The sequence below is a fragment of the Pinus tabuliformis genome, chromosome 2_1 (genome assembly GCF_031772625.1).
Source record: "Pinus tabuliformis cultivar Carrire ecotype Pingquan chromosome 2_1, CPIR1, whole genome shotgun sequence".
In the NCBI taxonomy this organism is placed as follows: domain Eukaryota; kingdom Viridiplantae; phylum Streptophyta; class Pinopsida; order Pinales; family Pinaceae; genus Pinus; species Pinus tabuliformis.
In genome coordinates this window covers 100,152,519-100,175,135 of record NC_142299.1, presented here as the reverse complement: position 1 = coordinate 100,175,135, position 22,617 = coordinate 100,152,519, and the positions used below count along the sequence as shown (strand labels likewise).

The following is a 22,617-nucleotide window of genomic DNA, read 5'->3' as shown; positions in this document are numbered from 1 at the left end:
GTGAGCTATGTATGAAAACGAGGAGACCAATCAACTTTTTAAAACCAATGATGGATATTGTTATAAATTAAGTAGTGAATATCCATCATTATAAATTAAGTAGTGAATATTGATTGAAGCCTTAACATAAATTTTTTAATTGTTTATAATAATTAGTATAATTGTAAATATTTTTGTGGTTTTAGATGTAAATGTTTTATTTTGCCAATAAATATTTCTATTTTATAAATTTTCTACAAATTTATATTAATATGATTTTAATAATATTTTTTTTTTACATCTAAATTACATTAAATATTGTATATTATTCATATATCTATGATATGATATGGTGTGTTCTTTGTCATGTTCTATGATATAATTATATTAAAGGAATTGACACTTATTTCTATATGGGGTTATGGCTTATACGTTGTGTAAAACCAATTGCGAATATAGATTAAGAAATAATTACTTGATTTTGGAGAGAACTTTTGATGGATTGGGAAATGTTCGTAGTTTTTTATATTCAATTTTTATTAAACAAGTCAACCAACAAAACAACCATTTTGATGGATTGGACAATGCTGATCCCATAGACTACATGTAGCTTTTTAAAGAAGAATGTTCCAATTTTACACACAATACTCCATATTTAATCATATTTTAATTTAACGACAAGAAAACATAGCAACTTTCTATTAAACTCATAATAAGTATATTCTTATTATATGCCATAGTCAAACATATATATATTTTAAATAAAAAATAAATATTTCAAAAAATAATAAAAAAAAACTACTGCTAATTCAATAACACAATTTAAAAAACCATATAAATTAAAATTTAATAATATAAAATTGTATCCAATACCACCCGCTAAACAAGTATTCATTCTTCATATCATATGCTATTACGTTGAATGTACCACCCAAGCAGGGCAGATTTATGGACACATTTAGTACTTTTGCGCATAATCGTCATTTTGAGGATATAATATCACGGTTTAATACTCGATAACAAAACAATTCATATATACGGCTATGGTCTGTTCAGAAAACAATGGCAACGGAAGATATACACGTCCACGAAATCTTTCGGCATACCTCTCTATAGATGTAGAAAATAACTCCGCTGTCTCATCTCAATATATGATATTCATTCGATGGCGGCCACCTCTTTCATCGGTGTGCGAGTATCATCATCTTCTTCCAGGTACTTTACTTCTTCCCTTCCCTTTTCATTTTCTTGCTTGAATTTCTGCATTTTCTCCCCTCTGTAACCGTCTCTTTTCATCTCCATTCGTAGCTCCGTTGATTTATATAGGTTCTATTGTCTATTCTTTCACAAGTTTATTGTGTTACCCTGTGTACTTTTGTGGTGGATGGGTTCCCATGTTTTCTTTTAAAAGGCGAAACAATTTCATATTTGACATTGCAAGCAATGTATTCAGAATGCACAAATTCCATTCAAAATGATACCAAAGGTTGGCTTTATTGTTGTGAAGATCACCGTTATAACTTTGGTCAGGGTTAAGCTGGTTCAAATTAATAAGAAAGTTTGGTTTTATTGTCAATTTGGTCCGCTGTTGCAATTTGAACCTCGGTATACCTTATGAGGTTTACGCAGGCCTGACCTTATTAGGTGGATTCCCTCTTTCCTGCTTATATCAGCTCCCTGCAGCAAGCGCCATGCAGACTCACTGGTCTTGGATACATATCGTAACAAATCAGGGAGTCCAAGCACGTCGTCTCATCTCAATGGCTGGAGGACCTGCTTTCAGAAGGCCATGGATGAGTACAAGCTTTCAACATGGATTCACTGACCAATTCTAATCTGTCACTCAGACTTCTACTGCTAGATTCTTGTTGACCGTAAAGAGAACTTCTATTGACTGCTTCCACTTTCCTCCTAGTATTACCCAGCTATGCTCTCTCAGTCATTCGTATTTTTCTGAGAACGTCGTTAGGCATTGCATTGGCACTTTCACAGTTATCGAGAGGGCAGCAGAGGCTTCTTTTCTCCTCTGCTACTTCATCTATAATGATAAGTAGTTATTTTTCTTTTTATTTCTTACAATAACATTATCAATCATTGCATTGGGGCTGCCTTCAAACTGTATATAAAGCTTATTCCACTGCTGATCAGCCCTCCCTTTGCTGCGGATTATGGCTGCACTTTACAGCCATCAAACTAACTCAATACATACAAGATTCATTCCAAGATGTGTGCACTAGCTCACTGTTCTAGGGTAATTAGGCTGCTGCAATTCTGGACTGGTTAGGGCAACCAACCACAGTCCTTAACAACCCGCAAGCTAACCCAGAATTGCTTCCTCTTGCTGCAGCTGTCCTTAAATAGGATGCTGCCCTCCACGCTGCTCCTTGAGGGTAGTTCCAAGCCCAATGTATGGACTTGTCACCCTAAAATAGTTGTTGCACCCTCCAGCAAACCCTCCTTGCCTCGGCCTCCAAGAACAGTCACTTTGTCCTCTAAACGGACCCCTGAAATAGCCCTCAAATGACCTCGCTGTCCAGACTTCTCCTTGCTGTGGCTAGGGCTTGCTTTAGCTGCAGTTAAGGGCTTCTTCTACCTTTCCTCTTGCGGCAGATGTGGCCTTTCCTTGCTACGAAATTATGGCCTCCTTTTTGACAGCGAATAGGGCCTCTTGACAGCGGATAGATGACCTTAGATTAGGTCTCTCTAGACTGCGTTTTAGGCCTCCTTTAGACAGCGGATTAGGGCTCCTTTTGGCTGCGAATTGGAGCTCCCTTTGACTGCAGCTAGGGCTGCCTTCTTTGACTGCGGCTAGGGCTAGATCTCCACTCTAGGATTGCGGCCAGATCCTCCTCTTCATCTGCGGCTAGGTCTCCTTCCTTTAGGACTGCGGCTAGGGCTCTTTCCTCTCTAGACCTCTCTTTCCACCTAAACCCAAACGAGTGGAGAGAGATCACAAGAGATGACTGTGCGAAATGAATCTCAAGTCATCTCCTTTTATACTAAAACGTTGAGCACTTGTGGGGTTTATTTGTTTGCTAGCCGACCTTGACAATATGTCCAATAACACAAATAAATTCATCTCTATGAATAGTTATCGGAATTGGATGATCTTTATATCAATCCTACACCTTTCGATGAGAGGGATCCAAAAAAAGTATCAGTTGCCATAAATAAGATGACCCACATGGAGTTTGGCCCTAGTTGCCAATTTTAACACTCCCTCTCAACTAGGGAGAACTCCATCCGATGATCCATATGTCCGATTGTATTATCTCTGCCATCAGTGCCTTGCGTTGCTCTGCTCTGCTCTGTTTTGCTGAACCATGAAGAAGAGGAATTGATTGAAAATGTCTCATACCATTCTTTACTGACCTGAAGTCAGTTTCATATGAGGAGAGTGTGTCATACCACTCTTACTGACCGGAAGTTAGTTTTATTGATCCTAGATATCAATATCACAAGAGAGTGTCTTAAACCACTCACACTGATCCTAGATCAGTTTCATTGATCCCAAATCAATGGAGGTCATCCTAGCATAGGGAGTACGGTAGATACAATGATGCGTCCATTGATAGTACTACTATGGTCCCTAACCCCATTTCCATACTCATTGATCAGATGAGAGGTACTTCCCATGAGTCCCAGACTACATGGGTAGGATGCCTCAACAAGAGAACGAATCATCCTGTCCCACAGTTGCCACGGAAGAACTAATCATCCTGGCCCACAGGAGAACTAATCATCCTGTTCCTAAGTCGCCTCGGGGTATCACAGCGTAAGGCTGAGCCATTCACCCTGTACACAGTGCACCCTTAGGAGAGGGTGAGTCGCCCTATGGTCATGTGTTGCTCCAATAAGTACCCCAAGCCCCCCTAAGTTGCCAAGAGCTCAATGCATGCAACATGCAGGACCCTTTTAAGAAGGTCTCTCAACGAGTCCAAGTCGTTCGGGAAAGTCATAGGTTTGACCTTTCCCTCGGGGCTTTGACAAAATGTCTGTGACCTGTACATCAGTCTTAATGCGATGGAGCCTCCTTGCTCATCGACATACCATATCCTAGATGAGGTAGTATCTGATGTCTATCTACTGGAGCAATCATCGAATACGAGATTCCTCAACAATCTAATCCCCCCCGGTTGACACAGAAGATCATGGTGGTATCCGTCATGTGTACAAACAACTCACTGAAGAGCTTCCATAACCAGGCAGCTTCACACGATATCATACTCATAGTTATGTATACGGTCTTAGAGGTGCTTATAGCAACCGACTTACGCTTCTTGTTCATCCATGATATTGAAGTAGAATCCAAAGAGAACCAACACTCAGAAGTGCTCTTGCGATGCTCCACATTGCCTGCCCAGTCAACATTCGAATAATCATGCAACTTCATATTTCTGGCAGTGTATCTCAATTTATGAGAGATTGTGCCCCAAAGATATCTTAGAAGATTCTTGGCACCAATCTAGCGAGGCTCAACCATATATGAGTTCATCATGCTAACTGCAAAACATATGTTCGAACGGAAGTTCACCAAGAACATCAATGTGAATGAGTTTATGAAACTCAGGCATTTCCTAAATCTGGTCTGGCATCATCACCAAATAACTTTTGAAATTTAAGATCCTCGAGGTAGTCACGGGCTTGCAATTTACTATTCCAAATCTGGAATCCAACTCCCTCTTACTTCTACAAATGAGAGGGTTTGCACTTGTCAGAAAGAGGTCGTCCTCAGAAGGTGCTGGTATGAGAGGTCTATCATCCACAACCTTCAAGCAAAGGTTTGGACTGGCTTCACTCCTATTGAATCTCAGCTTCATCAGATGGCTATCAATCCTCTCATACTATGCTCGAGATGTTTTGTTTCAAGCCATAGAGGACTTTCTTCCACCTGCATACTTGATATTCCCGATCATGAATCTCAAACCCCTCAGGTTGTTCCAAACCCGTGGACCTGCTATATGAGGGGAATGGTCCCCTTGTAAGATTTTCCTTTGGTACATCTCAGATATGTGCCTTCATGCTCCTTTTGAATTCAGGCATCCCTGTCAAAATCTAACTCACATCGGGTAGCGCCCCATAATAAGTAGACCTCAGGTGCTATAGATGAGATGTGACAACTGACATGGTCCCCAATGGACCATCCTGCAACTTGATACAAATGCCAACCCTGAACTCAAAAAGCATCTTTGAAAATTCTATTTTCAAATACGTACCTTTCCATCGATGAATGCCACCCTGAAACCTTTGACTTCCATTGCCGAAATGGACACCTGGTTTTTCTTGCGATTAGGTACATAAAAGAGATTCTGTAAATGAATCGAGGTACCCTCATTCAATTGAGGGGTAGCATTTCCTACACCCTTTCGGGATAGGTGGCATCGACTCCAAGTATAATCCCACGACTGTTTCCATCTCTTACCAAATTCGAGCGAGCACCCTTCTATCCGATGAAGTGTCTTGAAGCACTATAATCAATAGGCCAGATTCCCACAGAATCTGAAGGAGAGGGCTAATACAAGATAACTTTATCTTATCAGAAACAACATTTGGTGCTCCGTACCTGGGGCTCCTTGCTTTCTCTGAAGAGTCGGCCATTTCCTTAATGACCTGCATTACCTGTCATTCTTCTGATCATTGAAGATGTCCCTGGAATGATTGTTATCATCATCAAGTGATGTGTCCCTGATTCCCTGCCATTCGGACACTCCTTCGCATAATGGTCGAACAAGTCATCTGCCTTTCTTTCCACCCTTAGATCCGGACTTCCCAATGAAGTGATCTTTAGGTAGGCCGTCATAAGCTGCTGCAATGCTATTCTGATAATGTTCTCAGCTTTGATTTCACCCTAGGCGAATTTGAAGAGGGATGAGGAATCCATTGATCCTTTTGCCCTTTCCCAACTGTCTTCGGTTATTGCTCTTTCACTCTTGCTTGGGCATTGCCTTCACCTCACCTCTGATACCATGTTAAGTTTAGGTATGTTCTATGCTAGGGAAATTTATTTCAATTTTCACAGTTAGCTCAATATCTTTTCGAGATTAGCAATCACATTAGCATTAAAGTAAACTATAGATAGAACATAAATATAAATCGCAAAAGACAAGCCAAGACAAGAGGACACGATGTGGCGCTAGCCAGGGACAAACCCCAATGTGAGGAAACCCTTGACCAATTCTTCTTATATGTTCTTCAATAGTTCAGCAGAGAGAGAGATAGTACATTTATAACAGAAGTCAACACTTTGACTCTAAGTTGCACGAAACGGGGAAACGGAAACGAGTTTCCGAAACGGGAAGTGATACGAAACGTGACCTCCCCAAATTTTGGAAACGGGGAAACGCGAATATATATATATATATATTAAAAATATTTAAAAATTATTAATATATATATGTGCAATCATAAAGCATTAATGATACATTTACATTAGATGATTATAATTTATTACATTTAAACATTAAGATTAAATTTACATCACATTTACTCATGAGTCATGAACAATCACATAATGAAAATAAAAATATAGGAACTGGAAAATCCAAAATCAGCCTTTATTTATATTAGTATATGAGGCTGCAAGTACAATAAAGACTATAAGGCTGCAAGAACTATAGAGACAAGTCACAAAAGACTAATCCTCATCATAACAATCCTCATCAAAAATAGAAGCAGCAGAATGCTCAACAGTGGATGGTGGTGCTGAAGAAGATGATGCACCAATTCCACTTCCAAAATCGTCCTCAATATTCAGGGGAGCAAGAGAGAGATCCAAATCAGGATTTTCTGCATCCACATCCCATTCTTTAGAAGGACCACTGTTGTATTCTGGACCCCTACGAGATGCAAGGCGAAGGTTGGAGTGCACATAAACAAGATCCTCTGCTTTCTGTGAGCCCAACCTATTGCGCTTCACAGAATGAATAAAACCATAAGTGCTCCAATTCCTTTCTGCTGATGAAGAGCTTGCCACTTGTGAAAGAATACGAATGGCAAGGCTTTGCAAATGTACACCATTTGCCAAATCCACCACCTAACTGGATTCATGGTGCTTTTCTCCTCCAAAGCTGATATATCTGCATAATCATCTATTCCTGCAGCAAAACTGGCAAATTCCTCCTTTACCTCCCTATGTAGATGAGAAGGAAACATTCTCATAAGTGTTTTTTTCACCCCAGTAGCCACCTCTCTATCCTTATGGGGTGCCTTCCTCTTCCCATTGCTTTTAGCAATAAGCTACTCATCATAAAATTTGGGGTTCAAAGCATGTGCTAAAGTGTGCAATGGTGTATTGAAATTGTTCCACCTGTCAACAATGATTTTCTTGATCAAACTAGCAAAATGATCATCAACAAACAAAAGTTGTGGAGACTCCTGCGAAATGATTTCCATAGTTTTCTCAACCATGGAATCCATGCCATCATATACCTCTCCCAAGAAAGGTTGGTCAGTGTCAGCACTCCGGAGAAGCTCAAATGCAGGGGTTGTGAACTTTAGCAAGAAATCTACCTTGCTCCACCAATCCTCATCAAGGCACAATCTATGCACCATAGATCCCCGCTCTGAATCTGCTTGTCTCCACTCAATCCAAAGTTGACTCACCACCATAGAAACTAATGCATGCTTAACCTCAACAAGGCGGCGCAACATCACGAAGTTTGAGGCATATCTTGTCTCAGCAACTTTTAACAACTCCAATTTGGAGTACTCTCGAAATATGGCCTGAGACTGGTGGTGGTTGGCGATGAATTTGATAATCTCCCTTGCTTCCCCTGTGACTTCCTTTATCCAGGAAACTTTATTGTCGATCTCCTCTAAGATCAGATTCAGATTATGGACAATGCATGGTGTCCAAAAGATGTGGTCATACCTCCCCTCAATAATTAAACCTGCAGCTTTGCAAACTGGTGCATTATCCGTGATAACTTGCACCACCCTGTTAGGCCCTATTTGTTCAATAGCTTTTATAATAACATCAACAATGAACTGTGCATCTTTCACCTCTCCTGAGCAGTCTTTTGCCTTGATAAACATTGCTCCTCTGGAGGAAGTGGCAATGATATTTATCAATGGTCTGCGCCTCATATCTGTCCAACCATCTGAGACTATGGTAACCCCAGAGCTACTCCAAGAAGAACGAATTGGAGCTAAAATGTCCTCCACAAGTTCCTTCTCATTTTTGAGAAGCTGGGTTCTGACTTTCTCATAGTTGGGCCCCTTGTACCCTTGAGGAGCTTTGTTAACTGCCCTTATCATATCTTGCCAGTAAGGAGAGCGAACAACATTGAATGGGATACCACATGCATAAATGCACCTAGCCACTCTGGAATCAACTTCTTCTCTTGCTTGCACATTCACCAATCTAGCAATTCTGCTATCCTGAACTGAATGGGATGCCCCTGGGCCTCTGGTATTTTTGGGTGCTAGTTGTTCATGTTCTTGAGTGTGACCAGCTCTCCTCTTTCTTGCTTCAGCTACAATCCTTGGCTCAATGTTAGATGGAGCTTGAGTAAGGTCATCATGCCTTCTCTTAGTACCATCCGCCTCATCTTGCTCTCTTTGATATGCCCTCCTTACCAACGGATCTGATGTTTTTGTGCAACCTGAAATCCCCTGTCCTCCTCCATGCAATAGATGCGCCTTCACTCTTGGGTAGGAGCCCTTGTACGTATGATTGCAAAGATTGCATCGCCATTCCCATGAGCCACCACCTCCACATCTTTGAAGCTTCGTCACATGCCTCCAAAGAGGATAATATTGAGCCCTTGGGTTGGCCCTAGGGCTTGAAGTTGCAGCTGCACTTTGGCTGGAAGCCATTGCTGCAAAAATAAATTAAAAAAACAAATCTATAAATAATAAAAACGTTTTTCATATTTTTGGCTGTATAAACCCTAGAAAAATTAAAGAAATAGTAAGGAAAAAACTAAGAAATGAATGTGGCTTACCCAAATTAATTTTCTGTGGCTGAATCTACCCTAAAATGCCAGAAAAGAGGAGAAATATGGCTGTAGCTGAGCCAAATCTGCTGCAAAAATAAATTTAAAAAACAAATCTATCAATAGAAAACGTTTTTCATATTTTTGGCTGCCTAAACCCTAGAAAAATTGAAGAAATAGTAAGAAAAAACTAAAAAAATGAATGTGGCTTACCCAAATTAATTATCTGTGGCTGAGACTACCCCGAAATGCCAGAAAAGAGAAGAGAAATATGGTTGTAGCTGAGCCAAATCTGCTGCTACTGAAATCTCCTGCTGAAATCTCTTTCTCTTGCTGCTGAAATCTCTTTCTCCTGCTGCTGAAATTTACTTTGCTCACTGCTCAAAACACCCTAGCTGAAACAACTGCCAGTCTCCAAGAGAAACGACTTGCTGAATAGTGTGATGAGAGAATGAGACAAACTGCTCTTTTATAACTTTAGAATAGGTTTCTAGAACATCTTGGAAACCCTAAAAAAATTTAAAAACAAATTAAAAAAAAATAAATTAAAAAACAACTGTTTTTTTGGGGAAACGTGGTCCATACGGCCTGGAAACGCGTTTGGAAACGTGGTCCATGTACGGCCGGAAACGCGTTTCCAAGCCGTATGGTACGAGGAAACGCGTTTCGTTTCGTTTCCCCTGGGGAAACGACCCCTAGGGCCACGTTTCCTGCAACTTAGCTTTGACTTATCTAGATAAGAGCATAGATCATCTCCTAGGATGATGATACATGAGATCAGTTGAAGATGTGCTGCTTCAACTGATTCTCCAAGGTGACTCTTTCACCTATCATAGTGCTGCATCTCATCATCATGCTGCACCTCACTGTGCTACACCATGCTGCACCCATCATCACAATGTTGGACCTCATGTTGCTGCTATCCCAGTGTTTAGCACTGCTGTACATAGTGCCACTACTGCACCATGCTTACTGCTATCCATGCTTTACCATGCTGCTGCTGTCCATGATTCTTCATGCTTGCAGCTGTCCCATGTTGCAGCTGTCCTAGTGTCATTGCAGCTGTCCCATGTACTATGCTGTTGTCCCATAATATGTCCAGCAACACTGAGTTATAGAGTCTACACCAACATGCCCAAATAGTCTACAATTAGGCCATGCTGTCACCTACAGCAATGTGGTATTATGACAGCAGTTAAAGTGACTGCAACTAGGTCTCTTTGGGTAGTGAATAAGAGTCTTTACAAGATTGATAATGGACCTCTCTTAACAATGGATTGGGGCTGCCTTCAAACTGTATATAAAGCTTATATTCCATTGTTGATCAGCCCTCCCTTTGCTGCGGATTATGGCTACACTTTACAACCATCAAACTAACTCAACACATATAAGATTCATTCCAAGATGTGCACTAGCTCACTGTTCTAGGGTAATTAGGCTGTTGCAATTCTGGACTGGTTAGGGCAACCAACCACAGTCCTTAACAACTCGCAAGCTAACCCATAATTGCTTCCTCTTGCTGCGGCTGTCCTTAAATAGGATGCTGCCCTCCACGCTGCTCCTTGAGGGCAGTTCCAAGCCCAACGTATGGACTTGTCACCCTAAAATAGTTGTTGCACCCTCCAGCAAACCCTCTTTGCCTCGACCTCCAAGAACAATCACTATGTCCTCTAAACGGACCCCTGAAATAGCCCTCAAATGACCCCGCTGTCCAGACTTCCCCTTGTTGTGGCTAGGGCTTGCTTTAGCTGCAGTTAAGGGCTTCTTCTACCTTTCCTCTTGTGGCAGATGTGGCCTTTCCTTGCTACGGAATTATGGCCTCCTTTTTGACAATGAATAGGGCCTCTTGACAGCGGATAGATGACCTTAGATTAGGTCTCTTATTTATGCTTTTTTGGAACCTGTGCAAGAAGTCCTTGCTTGAGCTACACTTTTCAATGTACATATTGTTTGAGGCCTTTTCTTCACATTTGGAAGAAAGATCTTTGCATGAGAAGATACCATGTGGTTGTTGACATAATCAAACTCTTAGATGAATATTAAATTCATGCTTTAAAAGGATTTCATGAAATATAAAGTGGCAAGTGGCAATATGGACTCATTTTATTCATTCAAAAGACAAAAGGAAGTGCTCTTGAGGAGGATTAGGGCCTTGGAGACTTCATATGGTGAAATTCTTGCTGCTCTTGTCAAGCTACCCTTTCTCACTCTTCAGAACATTAGATTATGCATTGAATCTTCTCTTGATGAATATATAATACCTGCAAAAAGTCTTCAAGGAAATACCCCTGACACGATAATAGCAAAACTTACCTCATCTTGCAGAGCATATGTCAGTGCTAAACAAAAGCAACAAATTATAATACAAAGAACCTAATGCAATTAAGAAATGAACATGCATATACAAAAGATACTTACCTATAGCTTACCTCTGCTTATCATTTTGCTGCACCTTGCTCTTTGCTGCCCTAGAAATTCTGGTCCTTTGCACCCCTTGACAACACTTGATCTAGTTTTTCTTGCCTTCTAGGAGCACGATATTTAATCTGATGTATCTCTGCGATTTCAGATCCCCAACATGTGATCTTCGATCCTGTAGAAGCCCTCTGAGTCTTCTTTCCAATGCCATAGGTCTGACCTGATTTGGATTCTTCAAGACAAAGTTATGCCCAATCTCTCACAATGACCTAATTATGGACTAGTTCAGTAGAGTGAACTTGTACGGTGTGCCACGTGTCACTGTTTCCTCCTTCGGCTTTGAAATTGATACACAGAAAACTACAGTCCGTGCACTATCCGCCACTTTTTACAGAATTCCAATCCTCTTCTCAGAGAGAGAGTTATGACGATTTTCCCAAGGTCACTTCTTTGAGATGAAATTCGGGAGCCTGCAAAAACCCTAACTTCCATAGATCATATCTCCGAAAATATAGCAAACCAAGATCTGAAATTTGGTCACGATGTTCATCAGGATTGCGAATCAAATGGGTTTTCATTTCAGAATCTAAGACTTTGCAGAAATGAAGTTATAGCGAAAATTCCATGATCACTACATTTGGAGGATATATGAGATTTCTTTTTATAGAGTTGAGAGGGGCTTCTATAGAGAATGTTGGAGGAATTTTAGGAGCTTAAAAAATTATTAATTAATGACTATTCAATGACCAAAACCAATTATGAGTGCCATGTCACAACCCCATAGGGTTTTAGCCCACTAACTAGGGTTACTAACTTCAAACATGAATATCTCTCAAACCGTGAAGAATTACTTGGCGTGCCATATATCAACGGAAACATCTCGATGAGTAGAATCCATCTAGAAGATCCTTGACTCAAAATAGAGTAAGTTGTCAAGTCAAAATTCCCTTGCATGATCAGGGTAGCCCCTGGTGCTACTTGGGCTGACATCAATGACAACCTCAGATCATCTTTAGATCAACATTGGCAAAGATGAAAGGGCTAAAATAATCTATGAAGGCTTGATTTATAGGATTAGAAGAAAGCAAGTGGATATCAGGGAGGGCCTCCTGTCCGAGAAAGATTAAATGCTCTCTAGAATGTAATTTGTTTAACCGAGCTCTTAGAGCCTTTTCAGGATCGGGAATAGGGTTAACCAAGCTACCAGGATTTCTTCTAGAGTAAGCTCCTGTAGATGGATGAATAAGTGGAGTCGCCACCCAAACAGGAGACCAATCAGAATGTCCAGGTGCTAAAGGTGCAGACACATAAAACGAAAGGATTAGTGAGAGGAAAAAGGATGAGGCTATAAAAAGATGAAGAGATATAAACAATGCCAAAAAATGTGCCCCTTGATGGGCTAAATGAAAAGATGAGAGATCAGTTATGGAGGATTAAGAAATTGTCGTGAGGACTAAGGACAAAAAAATCTATCCCCGACAATGGTGACAAAAAATGTTGCCGCTCGGATTGTACAGGCACGGTGCGGCAACGACTCAGGGTGGGCACTGTCATTCTGATCCCTGCCCACTTCGTTCTAGCTATCTCCCAACAACATGCTATGGGGGGTAGTCCCCATGGAAGATAGAAATGCAAGACTTGTTGGCAACCAACAAGTCCGGGAGACTCTGTTGAATGGCCTAGCCACTTGGTTGATTTAGCAAGATTTATAGATTAGATTAGATTTATATGTGAGACCAGTGGTCCAGTACCTTATGGAGTCAATTTCTTGCTTTATATGAATTAAAGACCAAGTAACTGTTAATCTAGGTTGTCATTGATGTCAATATGGTATTGGTTGGGATGACAAATATTCTTGAGATGCCAAATGATGTCATAACTCTTGAAGATATCAAGACACTAATGAAGAAGTACCAATCATGTACCTTTGATGATCTTGATGATGAAGCCATAACCTTAGATGTTCTTACCTCAGATGATCTTGATGATGGAAGACTTTATGATGACATGGAAAAGTCAATGCTGCATATGATTAATGGCATATCACTATCTTGATGACATTATAAGCCTATGATGAAGAAGCCTAACAAGAAGCCAAACCATGAAGAAGCCTAACTGCCCTACCTCAAATTCTGCACTAATAAATGACCAGTCACATTAAAAAAATAATTTTTTCACTACCTTAGAGGCAACATTTCATTATGACACCTACACCATCTTTTAGAGCACATTTTTGCCTTTCCAACGAGCTATTACTTGGCCCGAAACTCCAAGCGGTTTGGGAGAAATGGATTTTTGAAGTTAAGAAATTTATTTATGACAGTAAGCCAACCTGTGCTAGCCTACCCAAGTCGGCCTACCTTTAGTGACTTTTCTTTTTGTTTTGCTGTGTGAAAACCTCTATTTATTAGGGATTCGAGCTCATTCTTTAGCCATCATTTTTGGTCTGAAGTTCATAATTCGGCGGGAAACAGTAAGGAGGAAAGCAGAGGACAGCGAGGAGTATTCTTGAAGATAAGGACAACGAATATTTCTGTTTGGGTATTTACAGTGATTAAAGTCATCATTACAGATCCTTAAACTTAAAAACAGTCCTATACATCTCTTCTCGGATCTGTGTCTAAGGGAAAAACCTGTTTTGTGCAGACCTCGGATTAGTGTGAAAAGGCTCAGAAGCTCAGAGTCTGTTTAAGCATATAGTTTATTCTTTTTGGTGAAGACTAAATCAAGGAAGCTCAGACCTATTGCAGATGTATCGAAGGCTCTGTCTTGATTGCAGAAGTTTGGATCTATTATCTGGCTCGGCCTAGTTGCAAAAGGAAGCTCAGAGCAATCTCTATGGCAGAGGCCCAGGACATTAGTTGCTTCTACCTGTTATAGCACATTAGCCTTGAAATTCAACCTGTCACCTGTGAAGAGAACAAACCTTCTTATTTTCTGTGTTCCGGTCAAGGGTTAAAAAGGTCTACTATCCACAGTTAGATAACATTCATTGAAGCAATCCTTATTAAAGAACTACAGTGAAGCAGACTTTATTGAAGGTTCAAACATATTGAGGCAAGATCCTTGAAGATTCCAGTAGTAATCCTTTGAAGCAGGAATCCTTGAAGTGCCTTTGATCATGTGGCATTGAGGAAGCAAAAGTGTGGTTGATGCATCTTGAAGATATGGTGTAGGCATCTTGTTGAGCACACTTGAAGCATATTAAAGCAAATACTTTGTGAAGAAGTTTTGTTGAAGCATAGTTGGAAAACTACTAGTATACCATTGAAGATTTGTCAAAACCCTTGAAGACCCTTGTAGAAGCGGATCTTGGAGATAATATTGGAGACATTGTTGACCTTATAGCCCTCATGGAGTAAGCTTGAAGAAACTTGTGTGGGTACCATGAAGAACAGTGGAGACACCTTCACGTGAAGAACAAGGTTGTCATTGATGATGTGACATGGAGACTAAGTGAATGGATAGTTGAACACTGACAGGGCTCATTGAAGAAGACCTTGGGAGCCGTGAAGTACAACCAAACATACCTTGACAAAGTGAAGCTATAGGGTTGGAGCCCTTGGGGTTAGTGCCTTGGAAAGTCCAAGTTGGTGCTTGGCAAATATAAGATTGGTGTCCTTGGATAAGATAGGGTTGGAGCCCTAGAGGATCGGATTTTGTACCAGAGAAGGGTTGCTACCCTAGGGGTTGGAGCCTCTAAACGCAAGGTTGATGCCTTAAGAAGATAGGGTCAGTTCCCTAGAGGTTGAAGCCTCACAAAAGTCCAAGTTGGTGCTTGGCAACAGGTGGGAGCCTGGGAGATTGAAGATCGGTGTCTTCATCTAGGGTTGGAGCTCTATATACATTGTACTTGATTTATTGTGAAAAAGGAATTAATAAAAGTATTTATTCTTATTGTTCATTTTGTGTTTTAAATATAAATGATCTAACGGTAAAAGTAACAATTGAAAAGAAATATTGATTTACCCACCTCTCAGTATTTCCAACAGTGACCGAATGAACAACCGCTGCTTGAATGCTTAACTATCCTATATGCTATGCAAATCCTAAGACTTAGGTTGATGTGAAAATCTTGTTTGCTTTTAATTAAATGCTTATTCTAGGTGTATCCTTTCTCTTAACTATTTTGAAGCTAGTCTCTATAGTAGGTTGTGAGAAAGAGGTGAAGGGGAAGCAAACAAAGGCTTAATTAACGATACCTCCCTTTAGGTACTAACCACCCAGTGCCTCCAGCGCTGCAGAGACTGTGGCTCTGATGACTGCAAGGTCACCGTGTTAACCACTAAAGAGGTGCTAGGCTCCTCAAGCTAGATGAGAAAAGTGTTCCTACTATCTCTATCAACCAAGATTATGCTTAGAGGTAAGTTATTAATTCAAGACTAACATTAGAATGATATGCAAGGTTATGAGTGAGAGATCTTGATGTGAGATTGTTTAAGATTCCTTTAAGTACTTAGTTATTATTTGAGTTATGCCTACAAGTACTTAACAATGGGAAGTAACAGACAATCTCATCAACAATAATATGTGCTCAATGATACAAATTCCAACAATAAACAAGCGATATCCATGATACAATTGCTCAAGTGTAAGAAAGATGCTCTTCACAATGATTCACCAATATAGAGAGTTCACAATAGATATCCACTTACAACATGTGTTGAAGAATCTAGGGCCAATGAAGTTAATGAGATTCTTCTTGCCTCTATAACTATTTGTGAGGTTCTTTCAACTTTTATTATTAGTACAATCTTTCCTTATTATTAGAGTGTGTTTGCTTAGTTCATCAAATGGCTATCAAAAACAAAAGAGACGAGAACACAAGATTTTTTGGCCCTTTTCCAGGGCTAAAACCTCTCACTCTTTGAGAGGAAAACCCACACAAAATTATTCTTATAGAGATTCTAATTGACGAATACCAAGACCTGGACCCTTGACCTAGTAAGCCACTCCAAGACCAAGACACCAATCCTCTTCTTCGTTATTGCTGAGATCATCATCATCACTGCTGCTTCATGGAGGTCATCATTACTGCACCTTCACTGAGATATTCATTATAACAACGAGATCATGATTGCTGCTCCATTGTTACATCTTCACTGAGATCTTCATTGTTCTTTTATTGAGATCATACCTTCACTTGAATCATCACTATAACAATGAGATCTTGCACGGAGATCTTTTCATGATCAATACTTGTTACTATGTCTTCATAAAACAGAGACCAAGATTATAACTTCGTCCAGATTGTATGTTGTGTCAAAGCGTGTTATTGTGAGATCTATTCATCATGAATATACCAAGACTGAGTATGCTTCTGTGAGATCATCAAGATTCTTTTCATCGCAGTTAAGTCGAGATAGAGATTATGTCGAGACAGTAGTCACAATTATGCGTTTAGAAAGAATGCCGAGACAGGGTATGCCGAGAGTATATTACCTCGATCTTCTTTATTGCAAATAAGCTGAGACAGTAGCTGTGACTAGATAGCATGTCGAGAGTGCATTGCGAGATCACTTAGATCAGAGACTGTGTTTAGTATGCTGAGAGTGAGTGTGTTCTCTGCCTGCACCAAGATCCTCATTATATTACCCATCCGAAGAACAGAGACCTTCTGAGATTGCGAGGTCTTAGGACTGTCCTTACTCACTGTGATTACCATCGAAGACTTCAGAGATGTCTGAGATTTTGTTTTGCTTGTAATGCAGATTATTTTCACGCCTATATATAGTGGTTCGACCCACCTATTAACCTGACCTGAAAGTGAACGACTGTGTCACCCTATATGAGCCGACATGACTCCTTTTTATATTATTTTGAGGCTGACTTCATCAAGAGGATTGTACCTGTCTTGGAGGGCTGGTCTAGACACTAGGTTGACTCATATACTTGCTAGTAACTAAACAAGTAGGCGAAATAAACCAGAGAATACAGATTAAATTTTTAATGGGTAATACTTAGAAATTTCAACATGTAGCAGTGATAGTGGTAGTGTCACGGGCATCAATACAGGTTGCAGCAATGCAGTGGATGAGGGCAGTAGGCCGGGCATCAACGGGCGAGAAGCTTCTAAAAGACGAGGACCAAGTCTAATTTAATCGTAGCTGTTGATTTCTCAACAGGAAAAGTATAAAGGAAGGCTTGGGGTCAGTTGGAGAATACACATAGAGAGATTGAGAAAATCGATTTTCTGAAGTGAGAAGTTCTCAGGAGGGAAATCGATTAGGGAGATCTTGCAGCTGAGGGGCAGTGATAGTTCGGTAATACAGGGGAGAGGCTGAGAGAAGCTTAAGGAGGCAGCGCAGTAGTCGAGAGAGTTGACGCTGGGCCAGTCTGGGTCCACACAGCCTTGACGCATAGCTAGAAGGGAAGAGCTGCCTTCCACGCAGAAAAACAGGGAACTACCGGAACTACCAGGAAAGTTGATGCAGTGGGCAGAAGTGATGACGCAGAGCCTCAGAGAGATCCATGCAAGCCCACACAGTTACTGCAAAGGGGCAACACAGTTGTAGCAGGGGTCAACCAATTTTGCTACCGGATCAAACCAAAATCTGCCGGGTGGAGTGAGGTAAAATTCACTCAGGTTTTCCGCCATTGTATTTCTCTGTCACTGGTTTGCCGAGAGGGCAACTAACATTTGTATTTCATAACTTCTTAATAATAGAAAACCCTTAGAGCCTCTGCGCCGGTTTTCCCGCATTGGGGTTTTTCGGGGACGTTTAGTCCAAAAATAAGTGTGTCCTTTGTGTGGTTGTTTCATTTATTTTTTAGTGCTTGATTTGTATAGTGGTGTAGGATGCAGTGTATTTACATTAATATTTTCCGAATATTTCTGAAAATAACTTGTTAAATGAAGAACACAAATAGGTAATGCAAATCAGTATACTGCAGTAGGATTTCTGACTTGTTCGATTAAGAAATGTTTATATATCCCACATCTCCTTTGTCTGTTCCCTTGGCTGCTATGTGTGATATAACATGATCTCGGACACCATCTAGGATCAATTCTTCACCCTCGCCATCTCCTTTCGGTATTCCTTCAACTGATCTTCATCTTGGGGAATAGCTACCACTGTATCAATATATGGCTTCAGGCCATATTCATCCAGAAAGGACATCCTTGCCTCCCAGATGACATAGTTGGAAGCACCGTCCTTCCTATCTTGATCTCGTAGTCTGGTAGTGGCCATCTCAAAAAGGCCACTATGGAAGGGCATGCCATTATGAAGTACCCACCTATTGTCCATGTTTTGTAAGCCCTTTAATTCGACTACTTTAAATGATTTGTTGTGCTGGAAGGCTAGGGGATGCATTGGATCTTATGCAAGGTTGCACATGGTCTCCATTTTGGGTTTGGTCTGCCTATACGGGGTCCTAACCCTCTAGAGGGCTACATTGGCACATGTAGAGTGTGTGTAGAGAGCCATGGGCCTCCACAACAGTGGACAACACCCCATTGATCCCTAGAGGTGTTCAAAGATTGCTCGAGATTCACTTATTGGACGAGGAAGACGCACCTAGTTCACCATGCCTAGCCGACCCCATAGTTGTACCATGCATTTGGCAGATGGTCCAGGACTTGTATGTTGATGTGGCATCACTTACACCATCATCTGAGCCCTCAAAAATGGTCTATAGGCATCTTCGACCTACTTGGAGACCCATGAGGTTACTTGTGTGCCTCCACACCCATTGGGAGCACCACATGTTTATTATTTGGAGAATAAGGGGCCAACCCCTTGTCCACTACTTTTGGGAGTCTTATTCATCATTATGGAACTTATGGACTTCATCGGGCTTCTTAGAAGGCTTAACGACATGTATTATTGATCATTCGACCTTTTAAGAGGCTTATTCTTTTGTTTATGAGCTAGTTTGGTGGGCTTGTCATCAAAAGTTAGTTATATTGCACATTATTTTATTTTAGTAGGCCTAATTAGCTAAATCAAACTCTTTAGAGGTGTATAAATAGAAGTGATGAGGATTCATTTTAACATCATCACTTGGATTGGACTTGTACCTCTCTTGGGAATTTCGCCATCCTTCTTGGAAGACGAATTTTGGAGCATGGAATGAATTTTGATGTTTGGATTAGTTTCTCTTGTCTTGGAGCTTCTTGGTTGGCAAATTCTTGATGGTTGGATACACTCTTAATACATGTAAGTACAATTTAATGATGTTTTCTTTTTTATTCTTGTCACATACATTATTGTTGGGATTTCGCAATACTAGGGCTAATTTACTGCATCCATTTATGGGAAGTTGTGGAAATTCAGTTTCTAGATAGTGATGCTTCATGTATGGGCCATGTATTATGAATGAATGTTGCTAGAGATGCTTCTTCATTGAAATTCATCTTGATAAGCCATTAATCTTGCAAAACGAAGTATAAAGTTCTTGAAGGTGCTTTTGTTACTGCCCTAATGCTATGCGAAGTTGTCTTTGAGGCCTCCTTGACATAGAAAATTCAATGTTCATAGTCATAATTACTCGACTCCAAATCTCCCCAAAGGATTAGGAACTGGTCCACCAGAAGGTGATCACCTTAAACCTATTTTCTTTCTCCCCTCTCCTCTTCTCTAGGTCTGGTCCTCTAGGTCACCTAGGGCAACAATTATCTCACAATCTAGCCATCCAAATATTTTGATTTTTCGTCCACAAATGTGCTGATGTGTCCTCAAGAAGTCCTCCAAATTTCATGAGATTCCGACGGTGGGATCTTGAGATATCGCAAGCCTTAACGCGAAGAGAAATTCTTGCCTTTGGTTTCCCTTAGGCTAGAAACCTCATTGGGATCCTTGCATTGCCTTTCATTGAAAATTCATTTCTTGATCCCTTTCCCCTCCTAATTAGGTCAAGTATATCATTGGTTGCTAAATCCTATCCCCTTGACCTAAGCTCGAGTCCATTTGGTCTTGTGTGGTTCCATGCACTATCAAGGTTAATTTTTCAAAGATCACCTGGAACCCAAGTTTCTGTTGAAATTTGGTACCGGAGGACAGGTGGTTCCCTTAGGCTTTGATCTTTGGCCTAGGGAAAAGTGTCCAAAAGAATTTAATTTTTCTCCTAAAGTGACTTTATAATTTTATAAAGTTAAATCTAATTTAAAAGTGACTTTAAGTGATAAAGTTACTAAGTCTAATTTTAAAGTAACTTTTATAAAGTAAATGAAAAATTAGAAAAGAAAAATGACTTTGGAAATAAATGACTAAGTGGGTCTTTATTAAAGTGGGGTGAATTAAAAAAATAGAAAGTGAGATTTAAATGAGCATTTAATCTCAGCCATTGATCTAAATCTATTTCAGCCATTGGATTTAGAGATCACCCAAAAGTCACTTGGATCACCCAAAAGTCACTTGGAGTTATATTAAAGGAGGAAAATGAGGAAAAGGTCATTCATTCTTTCATGAGCAGATTGGGAGAAGGAGAGCAAGAGAGAAAGAGAGATTTCTGAGCAGGGAGGAGAAGGAGACAGCAGCTTGGCACACATTCCAAGGCAGCAGTTGAGCAGATTTGTACAGCTGATTCAGCACATAGTGAAAGACAGATTTTTGCACAAAAATCGAGGAGCAGTTTGCTGATTTTTCTGCACACAAAACGGAGGCCGTACAACATTTATTGCTGTCCTGTTTGCTGTAATTTCCAGATTGCTGTGAGGCACGGGAAAGGAGATAAGTTGTAAATTTGCTTGCTGATTTTTTGCTGAATAATTCTCATTGTAAAAAGGCAATTTTCAGAAATAAAGAAGAGCTCTCAAGCTGGTTTTCCCCAAGAGTTGTAGGGGGTTTTTCCAGGGTCAAGTTGACCAAAAATATCAGTGTTTTAATGGCTGTTTTTGATTGCTGATTTTTAATTCTGCAATTTCCAGCATTTTGAAAAATTTCCAGAATTTGTGTTTTCAGCAATATTTATTTTTTTCAGTCTGTTAAATGTATGGTTATGGGAATGGACATTTAACTACATGGGAGAAATAAGGAGAAACTGAAAACCGGGGTGGGAAAACAGAAATTTTTACATGGTATCAGAGCTTGAGTGCTGAAGGGCAGTTTGGGACAGCAAAAGGAAAAATTACAGTTGCTAATTTTTCACTCAGAAAATTCCAGCAAGCTGATTTTTTCATAAACAACAGTTTTATCTTTACTACAACAGTGCTATTTTTCAGTTTTAGGACAGCAGGATGTCATTGGGATTGAGGGTGGAGGATAGGTTGGATGGGCATACAAATTACAGCGTTTAGAAGCAGAGAATGCAGAGTATCTTTGAGGATGCAGAAGTCTGGGATATCGTGGTGCATACCGCACAGAACCCTGTTGTTGTGCCCACTGATGTTACTCAGTTGGCTGAGTATAAAAAGAAGAACAATAAGGGTAAGAGGCTGATTCTAGACGGAATCAAAGACCATTGCATTCCTCATGTGAGAGGAAATAGCAATGCCCATGAGATGTGGACAGCATTGTCCAATCTCTACCAGAGTACCAATGAGAACCGGAAGATGGTCCTGAAGGAGAAGCTGAAGAACATTAAGATGGGTAATGATAGTGCAGCTGGATATCTCACAAAGATTACTAATGTGAGAGATGAGTTGGCAGCGATTGGAGAGGCCATTCCACCCATTGAGTTGGTGCGGATTGCAGTGAATGGCCTCCCCCGTTCATGGTTGAACTTTGCTGATGGGGTTTGTGCACGTGAGACCCTTCCCACATGGGAGAGGTTTTGGGATGATTGCATTCAGACAGAGATCAGGAAAGGACAGCTTGGGGCAGCCAAGCCAGTCGAGCAGGATGAGGACGTAGCACTGGTGGCAAGAGGCAAGAAAGGCAAAGGGAAGAAGCAGGCTTCCACAAGCGGTGGTGGGGGCAAAGGCAAAGGCAAAGGTAAACAGGGGAACACACAGAAGGACTATTCCAAGGTGAAGTGTTGGAATTGTCAAAAGATGGGACACTATGCAGTTGTGTGTCCGGAGAAAAAGAAGAAGAAGGGGAAGAACCAGGACGTGGCAGCTTCAGCAGAGATTGAGGACTTTGCTGGTCGTTTTGACCGAGAGTTTGCGTTCACTATGTGTGAGTCCTCTAGTGCAGGATCACCTGCCACACAGGTTCAGAGGGAGCATGCTTTTCCCTCGATTAGCGGAGCATCTACAGGTATCTGGTATGTGAACAGTGGGGCTTCACGTCACATGACAGGAGTCCGTGAGTACTTCTCAGAGCTTTCAGAGAGTGGCACTGATATTGAGGTAGTACTCGGTGATGACAGAGTTGTTAGAGAAGTCGGGGTGGGGACA

At 40.7% G+C, this 22,617-nt stretch overlaps 1 protein-coding gene across 2 annotated transcripts in view; it reads left to right on the top strand.

Annotated features, from left to right (window-relative positions):
- The first annotated feature begins 998 nt into the window (after nt 1–998).
- The window catches only part of LOC149198978 (DUF1499 family protein), an 82,460-nt gene continuing 60,841 nt past the window's right edge, over nt 999–22,617 (top strand). Inside the window, exon 1 of one of the 2 annotated variants that reach the window (XM_089399347.1) lies at nt 999–1,194. In XM_089399347.1, coding sequence (XP_089255473.1) covers nt 1,145–1,194 — 50 coding nt within the window. In that variant the 5' untranslated portion in view covers nt 999–1,144. The remainder of the gene's footprint in view (nt 1,195–22,617) is intronic. The other variant, XM_089399346.1, reaches the window with a different exon arrangement.